The following is an 8,794-nucleotide window of genomic DNA, read 5'->3' on the forward strand; positions in this document are numbered from 1 at the left end:
GAGCTGTTGCCGCCCATTGCTCCCCTGGTTGCAAGTTTCATGGGGTCCCTTGGAGTTTAGGAGATGAATGCCTGTGAGGAAAGGGAAAGGAGTGGGTGGGCTCCCAGGAGGGAGTTTGCTCTGGGTCCTTCACCTGGAGGGTTTTAAAGGCTGAGAGATTAGGGGAGGTTTTAGGAGAGGATCTCAATAGAATAGTCATCAGCGTTTCCAAGTGTGCCCCTTCAAGGCCTTGGTCCCCCACTGATGGATCAGCACAAGGGGTCATTAGCCCTGGCATGGCCACCTGGTTTGGTTGCTTTTCTGGGCCTGGAGCTGAAATACAACTGAAACCTAGATGTTATCTCTAGGCAGGAAAGATGATGTGTTTAAACCACATGACCAGCCCAGAGATATGAAAGGTCGGGGTCTAAACCACATGATCAGTGATATGCCAGGGGAGTAATGGCCACCCTGGGGGCAAGGTCCGGCTCCAGTTTTGCTTATTGTTAGCTTCCTCTCCCGTCCCTGAGAACTCAGGGGCTCCCACTGCCTAAAAGCTCATGGCTTTTTAGGAAGCATACAGGACGTCGGAGCCGAGGGCACGGAGAACCCCACCTACTCAGCCAACCAAGAAAATATCGCAAACGAGTCCTCCTGGCCAAAACTTTGAGCCCATTGGCTGATGGTGGAGGGGCGGACTGCCAGCGACTTTTTTGATTGGGTAGTTTTTCTTAGAAGAAAGCCAATCGCGGGTGGTGGGGCGGGGCCAGGCTAGCCACGCAGACCCGCTGGGAGTTCCAGCGCCCCCCAACCCCCGCGGTCCGAGCCGAGGTAAGTTCTGACCGCCCCCTCCCCCGCCCCCTTCACTCTCCCTACTACCGGAGAGACCTTTTGGCCCTGGAAACCCGCTCACGGCTGCGAGGGTCCGAGCAGGCCCTCCCTCCCGCTGCTGGAACCCCTTCCAGCCCTGAACCGCAGGTGACCATTCTCTGCTCAATGTCCCCGCCTGTGAAATGGGAGTGTGCGGTGCCTGGAGAGCCTCTGCTATGCAAGGCGGATGCGAGAGATGGGGGGGTTGAGCTGAACCTCAGGATACGGAGGCCTTTTCTCAGCAGGAGGATGGCTCAGGAGGAGGGCGGAAGCCTGTCCAAGGTGCTGGCGCGGGTCGGGGCCTCGCATGGCATCACCGACCTGGCCCAGAAGCTGCACTTTTATGACCGCTGGGCTTCGGACTATGATCAGGTAAACCCGCCAAGGTCCTCTGCCTCCCTTGCTCGCCCAGCCTCAGTTTTCCTATCTGTACACCGGGAATAGATAGCCTTGCACCCCAGGGCGGCTTGTGAGAATGAAGTGAGACCTGGGCACAACCTTGCAGTCCTGTTCCCTCTCGAACTGCCCCCTCTTCTGCCCACACACCTCAGCCTTGCCCTTTGACCAGCCCCATCACTCCACAATGGCAGCCCCTAGAGATCAGGGTCCAAGACCTCCTTCCCCACTTTGGGACTGCAGCCCAGGCAGAAGGACTGCCTGCCTAAGGTGCCATTGAAGGGCCACTATGGACTAAGCACAGAGCACTGCCTTGGCCAGCAGAGCAGGTCTCAGCAGTGGGCTGAGAGGATAGCACCTCATGCCTGTCTCCTCTCACTACAGTCCCAGCGACCAGAGCGGGCACACACACACACACACACACACACACACACACACACAGCTTAGCCTGGCTGACTCCTAGACCACCCCACACTGAGGCCCCTCAAACACTAGGACACAGGGTGGTAGTCAGCTCAGCACTCTGTCCCCAGGATGTGGCTGCCCTGCAGTACCGTGCCCCCAACCTTGCAGTGGACTGCCTCACCCAAGCCCTTCCAGTCCCACCCCAAGCCGCCCTGATCCTGGATGTGGCCTGTGGCACTGGACTGGTGGCTGCCGAGGTGAGGCCTGCCCAGATCCCCTGCCCTCTTTTAAGCCCCCCACTTGCTCAAATTTCTTGCCACCCTGGCCCCAGACTCCCTGGTTCCCAAACACTTGGGCTACATCCCCTGCAGAGCCCACTGCTCTCCTTAAGGTGCAGAGACCCCTCTGGGAGGTGGCAGGTGTGAACTGTGACAGCCCTCCCACCCCAGCTGCAGGCTCGAGGCTTCCTCCGGCTGCATGGAGTGGATGGGAGCTCAGGGATGCTGGAACAGGCCCGGGCCCATGGCCTCTACCAGCACCTCAGCCTCTGCACCCTGGGCCAGGAGCCTCTGCCCAGCCCTGAAGGTACTTTCTCTTGCCACGTTTCCATCCCCCTTGCTGAACCCTCCATGAGCCCCCTTCTATGCTGAGCCTTCAATCCCCTCTGAGCCCCCCAGTGCCTCACTAAGACCCTCTCTGAGGTCCCGTGAGCCCCTCTCTCAGCTCTCCGTCCCATGATCTGACCTCGGAACAAAACTGGGCTAACCTGCCATATCCCCCATGGGATCTGGGTCCTGCAGACACTAGTGGCTGGCCTGGTCCCTCCCCAAACCCACCATGGATACCATCCTCCAAGGTAGTCTGAGGCCACACCGAAGACAAACCACCACACCACATCTGCACACTTCACACAGGGACCTATGATGCAGTGCTGATGGTGGGTGCCCTCAGTGACGGCCAGGTGCCCTGTAGTGCGATACCTGAGCTCCTGCGAGTTACCAAGCCAGGTGAGAAGCAGCCCGACCAACCCCCCACACACCTTCCCCTCTCCACAACCAAAGACTCAAGCCTCAGAATTCCTGAGGCCAACCAAGTGGCATGGTCTTGCCTAGGGTCACACAGCCTCGCCTAACATCCCAGCCACCAGCTGCTGAATGCTGACCCAGGCACACAAGCAGGGCAGACAAGTGGCCTCCTTGCCTCTTACTCATTAGGCAACCAGGAGTAACTCCACTCTCCTCTCTGTAGGCATAGGCCCTTCCTAATAGGATTACCATGATAATTGGGTGAAATAACATATATAAGGCCTTTGCTTTAGCCTTGGCTTGAAGTCTCAATTCAGTTCCCTCATCTTCCAGCTTCCTCACTAACTCATGGATGACTGTTAGATGAGTCGTTCTTTCCTGGTCTCAGTTTCCTCCTCTGTGAAATGGGGCTAATGCATTGCTACTATGTGTCTTGCCCTGTGCCTGCCTCTGCTCTGAGGAGAAAGTATACACCCTGCCCTCTGGGCTCCATCACCAACCCACCACATCCCTGCTTCCCAAACACTTGGGCTACATCTTCGGCAGGGCCCAGGGGAGAAAGACCAGGGCTGGGATGGGGAGTGGGGCAGTCCACACAGGAACACAGCCTAAGTGAAGTTACAGGCAGAGTGGAGTCTGAGGGTCATGAAGCCCTGACGTGGCTGCAAGACAGGACCAGGAAGCCCCAAAGGTACCCCTGTCACAGCAAGATTGCATCTCCCTACAGGGGCGCAGCACAGGCTGTGGCTAAGCCTGGGCAGGTCTGGGCAGGCCTCGGAACCATGGAGGCTGACAGATGTAGGGACATTGGTGTGGGGTCAGAGAAAGAGGTAGTGATTGGGCTCAGGACAGGAAACTCCCATTGCCGGAACCCGTAAAGACCAGGCCTCATAGCCCAGCCTGTGCTTACCAGACCCCTCAGCTGGCCAGAGCCCTGTCTGCCTGCCCACATGTCACAGGCTCCCCCTTCAGGGTATTTCTTCTCAGCCCCTCTCCACCAGCAAGGCCTGCTTCTCCTCACCCCTTCCTCCAGGAAATCTTTTGGACACGAGTATCTAAGTGTATCCGAGCCTGCATTGGGCATGCTGTGGGTGCCCCGAAAAGATTTGAAGGGGTGAAATCATTCATTCACGCAGCCAGTGCTTACTGACTGCACTGGCCTTTCTGAGACAGGGTAATTAATGAACCCCACTCTGCAAGCGAGAAACTGAGACTCAGGGAGGTGAAGGGACATGTCCAAGGCCATGTGCTTCCTTCCTGTGCCTCCAGACACAGCCATATCCTCCAGCAGAGGCACTGGGTGAGTGGTGAGGATGGAGCCCCCTCTGTCCAGAGAAATAAGAATTCCCAGCATAAAGGATACTTGGGCCCTAAAGGGTACATAGGAGGCATTCAAGCTGGAGAAGCAAAGGTTATTCCTGAAGGTAGAAATGGTGAGCACCAAAGGCTTGGAGATAGGAAAAGGTGGCCTGGGGGTAAGCTGGGAGAACTCATGTCCTTGAGGACACCCTTGGGGACATGAGCCAGAAGGAAAGAGGACCACTAACCTGGAACTTTGGCTCCTACCTCTCACCTCCCTTTCCCCCATCCCTCCCCAGGTGGGCTGGTGTGTCTGACCACCAGGACCAACCCTTCCAACCTTCAATACAAGGAGGCCCTGGAGGCCACCCTGGACAAGCTGGAGCAGGCCAAGGAGTGGGAGCGCCTGGTGGCCTGGCCTGTGGACCGGTGGGAACTGGCTACCACCAAGCTTGAGGTGGTGCCTGGCACTTCTGACAGTGATGACTTCATCTCTGGCATTGTCTACCTCTACCGAAAGCGGCAGGTGGCCCAGGTTGAGGGAGTAAGGCCCAGTGCTCAGCCCCTAACTGGCCTCTGACCTTCCAGGTGACTTCATCCAGGCCTGTCCTCGGGCCTTCTGTACTTCATCTGTAAAACGAGGCCACTGCACCAACCCTGCTTCTCATGAAAGCTCTGCCTATTAAATGAGTCCCAGAAGGGGCAACAGGATTCTGACTCTGCAGTTCTCTCACCCAGGGAAAGAGTGACATTGTCCCTGTGGAGGACAGAAGTGAAAAGAGGCTCCAACCCCGGTTGTCCCTGAGCCAGACACAATAGGGCCAAAGATGGGACTTCATGACTCTTCCCAGGCTGATGGGCCCTCTCACCTCTAACACACCAACAGGAAACCTGCAGGACTGCCTCTGGGCCTTGGCCAAACACTTTCACATGTCCAGGACTCAGGTTTCTTTATCTCCAAAGAGATCGGAACTCAGGGTGAGGCTTGGAGGCTGCCCCATGAACAGGGCTGGTAATAATTCCTCCAAGCAGGTGGGAAGGTTTCAGCGGGGAGGAGGCTCCAAGCTGGGCCTTCAGGATGAGCAGGATTCAGGGTGGTTGGGAAAGGAAAAAGGACATTCCAGGCCCAAGGCAGGGAAAGTCTAAGCAAAAGCCAGGAGCAAGAGTGAGCCGACCAGCCTGGCTGCCCAGACAAAGTTGGGACAAACAGGGAGAGAACAGGTGGCCCATTCGCTAGGTCTGGATGTCCCCATCAGCCCTCCCTCCTAAAGTCCCCAACACTTCACCAGGGTTCTGGGCACACACTTTCCTGTATATGGGCTTCACCCGCTAATAATTGAAGGGCTTGAACAAGGTGATTACAAAGGTCAGGCCAGTTCCAAGTTTGTTTGTTTGTTTTTTTACAAAACCAGTTTTTTAAGTGTTCCCAACCAGGCTAGACACTGTGGTCCTACCCCTCGCTGACCCCCTCCACCCCTGCCCTGCCCACCCACAGCTGAAATCAGAAACATACAGAGTCTTCCTGTGCACAGGTCTCATTTATTGTAGAAAATAATAGTAATTACCGTGACAAATAGATCTTAAATTACAAAACAAACCACAGAGGAGGCAGGAAAAAGCCCCAGGATGAAGGGCAGAGTAAGACTGTTCCTCTGCCTTCCCCAGGCCAGCCAATGACCTTCACATTGGCAGATCGAAGTGGCCAGTTTCAAGGGGCCCAGGGTTCTCCTGCTGAAGCCACTGAGGCTACAGGGTGGGTGGGAAGAGGTACGGGCAGCCAGGGCTGCCTCTACAGCCCCCGCCCCCACCACTACCCAAACCAGTTTGTAGCACCTTCACCCCTCCCTTCTAAACCCGTCTGTCAACTCTGCTCCATACGCAGGTGGGTGGGTGAGGCCCCAGCCATTCTCATGGCCACAGGGTTTCCACAGAATGCACTTGGAGGGAGTGGGGATGATCAAAGAACAGTGGCCAACACAGGCATTGGCAGGGCACCCAGTCAGAGATCCCAAGTAGAGTCAGGGCTGAGCCGTCCTGGCCAGCAAGAGTGAGCTTCCCTGCTCCACTGCCATGCCCATTTGCTGCCCCCACCCACCCACCCCCGGCCCCCGTGTCCATATCCATTGAGAGGAAGGTGGCTAGGAAGTCTTTCAGTCCGTCCTTGTAGTGTAGAGGAGACCTTAGGAAGGTATCTGAGAGGGCCAGAAGGGGCTGAGGGCTGCCGGCCAATGTCTTGTCTCAGTCCCTGCTTGCCCATCCCCCAGCAGCCTGCGGGCCACGGCAGGGCCATCCTGGGGTTACCAGCTGCGCTGAGCTCAGTCCAGGGAGAAACAAAGTCAACAGAGTTGAGCAGTGGCACCTTACACGTAGTTGCTGGCGGGGGCGGAGCGGGCGGCAGAATACTTGGCCGAGTAGGGTTTGTCAGCACGGGGTGGGCAGTTGCAGCAGAGCAGGGCCCCACCAAGCATCATCAGGCCAGCAGCCGCCCAGCCCACGTAGAGTGAGGCCCCTATCTCCCGCTTCTGACCAGAGGCCACCAGCGGATTGTAGAAATCTCGGATGATGGTGTTGGCCGTCCAGGACACGGGCACCATCACCAGCAGGCCGGCCAGAATGAACACCACGCCTGCCACAATCATGATCTTGGCTTTGGTGCTCTCGTCCTCCACGCAGTTGGTGCACTTGCCACCCATCACAGACAGCAGCACGCCCATCACAGCCACGACGATGCAGATGACAATGAGGGCGCGGGCCGCCTGCAGGTCCTGCGGCAGCGCCAGCATAGAGTCGTATACCTTGCACTGCATCTGGCCGGTGCTCTGCACCACGCAGTTCATCCACAGGCCCTCCCAGATGGTCTGCGATGTGACAATGTTGCTGCCGATGAAGGCCGTGACGCGCCACATGGGCAGCGCACAGCTCAGTATGGCGCCCAGCCAGCCCAGCACGGCCAGGGCAATGCCCATCACCTGTAGCCCCATAGAGGCCATCGTTCCGCGTCTGCTGGGGTCTAGGACCTGGAAGTCTTTGGGGATCTGGCCCTGGGCGCTGTAGAAATCCAAGTGCTGAGGATGGACACTCAGTGTCCACAGGGAGGCCTTTCACTGCGAGTCCCAAGGCGAAGGCAGTCCAAGGCGAAGGCAGTCGGAGCAGCTATGAATGTCTCTCCCAAGAGTCAGAAGCCAGCTCGGTGAGTGTGACCAGACAGACCAGTTCCTTCCAGCGGACAGCTGCTACTCGCACTCAAGCTGAGCTTGGGGCGGTTATATTGCTCTGTGGAGGGGCGGGGAGAGAGGGAGGGGTTTCAGTCCCTGGGGCCTTTCCCTGACCAGTTTCTCTGGATTCCTGAGCCCAGGCCAACAAAGGCACTTTACCTCCCCAGCCCTGGGCCCCTGAGTCACAATCTCATAGGAAACTGCCCTCTCCCCCATGCTGAGGTCAGACACTGAGTCATAGTTCCCCCGGGCACCTGGAATTGCACAGAACAGGGGGGCAAGGTTTGGGACCTGAAGACTAGGGTTCCCACACCCCGGGGCTCCCTTATTCCAGGAGGCTTGCTTGGTCGGACTGGGGTGGTGACCCTCAGGAAGGATGAAGGTGGAAATGAAGTCCTAGGAAAGTCAGAGCAGCCCCGCTTTGATTATTGTTGTTGCATCCTTATCACCTGCACTGCTGGCCTGATCACTACTTATTGACCATGCGTTTGCCTCACCATAGTCTCCACATTGACCTAATGAGGTCAACTTGGGGATGAGGAGCTGGGGGCCAGGAACCCCGGGTCCATCACCCACCCTCCCCATCTCGCACCATCACCACTGGCTTCCCAGCCCTGCCAGGTTTGGGGGCCTTGGAAGTGATGCCATTTTGGCCAAAGAGAGAAGAAAGCTTCCCCTCTACCCGCCCCCCCGCCCCCCCCACACACACACACGTGGAAATTTCAGCCAGTGGGCTTCATTCCTGCCAGGCTGACGTGCTCGGCCAGAACTGGGTAGAGGAAGTCACCAAGAGCAAGCCATGGGACAGACCCCAGGGACATCAGCCGAGGAAGTCACCAAGAGCAAGCCATGGGCCAGACCCCAGGGACATCAGCCGAGGAAGTCACCAAGAGCAAGCCATGGGCCAGACCCCAGGGACATCAGCCCAGCAAATGGGTGTTTACTCTGTGAAGACACACAGAGCAGTCCTGGATGGGAGCAAAGTCCCGTGAGACTTCAAAGGGAGAGAAAACTCAGACCAGGGTGGAGGTGGGGTTCTGAGGAGGAGGCTTGACATGGAAGGGGCGCTGATTTCTTGGGTTATACTGCGGAGGGCTCTGATGACAGAAAGCGTCATGAATGGGTCCCCCTGGAGTTGTGCAAGGCGGCAGAACTGGGTGGAGGAGGACATCGGGGAGAGAGAACATTAAGAGCAAAGGTACCCCAAGGTAGGAAAATGTTCTGGGAATGAGGAATCCAGTCTGACAGAGTCTGAGGGTGTGGGGGAGGGGCTCGAGTGAAAGGGCCAGAAATCTCTGCTTTCTAAGCCCCAGGGCTGTACACAGAAGCACAAGATGAGCAAAGGCACTGGGTGCCAGTGGGAGGATTCCACACACCTTTTAGAAAGGTGTCTCTGGGACAGGGTGGAGGTAAAGCAGGGCAGGGGATCCAGGATCAGGAAGGACCTGGTTCAAGGCAGGGGGCTGAAGGGGCCTAGAGGAAGGGAGCACTGTAGGGGTGAGAGAGTGTCTGAGGTTCATCCCAGCTGGATCAAGGGAACCCCTGATCTACATGGCCACGGCATGTTTCTCTTCTCCAGCTTGCTGAGGGGATGTGGGGAAGGAC

General features: G+C 57.3%; 2 protein-coding genes across 8 annotated transcripts; one reads left to right on the forward strand and one right to left on the reverse strand.

Annotated features, from left to right (window-relative positions):
* The first annotated feature begins 421 nt into the window (after window positions 1-421).
* On the forward strand, window positions 422-4,685 carry METTL27 (methyltransferase like 27). Of its 7 annotated transcripts, none has more exons than XM_080681811.1 (6): window positions 422-810; window positions 1,092-1,221; window positions 1,779-1,907; window positions 2,100-2,235; window positions 2,565-2,657; window positions 4,274-4,685. In XM_080681811.1, the coding sequence occupies exons 2-6, from the start codon at window positions 1,099-1,101 to the stop codon at window positions 4,552-4,554; spliced, it is 762 nt and encodes a 253-aa protein (XP_080537937.1). In that variant the 5' UTR covers window positions 422-810; window positions 1,092-1,098; the 3' UTR covers window positions 4,555-4,685. The 7 variants fall into 7 exon arrangements, with proteins under 7 accessions (XP_080537937.1, XP_080537940.1, XP_080537942.1 ...); XM_080681812.1 differs by having other exon boundaries at window positions 762-957; XM_080681813.1 differs by having other exon boundaries at window positions 765-810; window positions 1,095-1,221.
* An 816-nt stretch (window positions 4,686-5,501) lies between these two features.
* CLDN4 (claudin 4) lies at window positions 5,502-7,209 on the reverse strand. The gene has a single exon (XM_080681821.1). It carries the CDS (start codon window positions 6,962-6,964, stop codon window positions 6,335-6,337), a length of 630 nt encoding a protein of 209 aa, XP_080537947.1. The 5' UTR covers window positions 6,965-7,209; the 3' UTR covers window positions 5,502-6,334.
* Window positions 7,210-8,794: the final 1,585 nt, after the last annotated feature.

Source organism: Plecotus auritus, assembly GCF_963455305.1.
Source record: "Plecotus auritus genome assembly, chromosome: 7".
In the NCBI taxonomy this organism is placed as follows: Eukaryota; Metazoa; Chordata; class Mammalia; order Chiroptera; family Vespertilionidae; genus Plecotus; species Plecotus auritus.

What these genes read in the sequence shown, in the direction of transcription:
- CLDN4 (XM_080681821.1), bottom strand. Translation starts at nt 6,964, where the DNA reads ATGGCCTCTATGGGGCTACAGGTGATGGGCATTGCCCTGGCCGTGCTG.
- METTL27 (XM_080681811.1), top strand. Translation starts at nt 1,099, where the DNA reads ATGGCTCAGGAGGAGGGCGGAAGCCTGTCCAAGGTGCTGGCGCGGGTC. An exon ending in GGGCTTCGGACTATGATCAG is followed by an intron (nt 1,222 to 1,778) that starts GTAAACCCGCCA and finishes CTCTGTCCCCAG; the next exon opens with GATGTGGCTGCCCTGCAGTA. An exon ending in CCTGCGAGTTACCAAGCCAG is followed by an intron (nt 2,658 to 4,273) that starts GTGAGAAGCAGC and finishes ATCCCTCCCCAG; the next exon opens with GTGGGCTGGTGTGTCTGACC.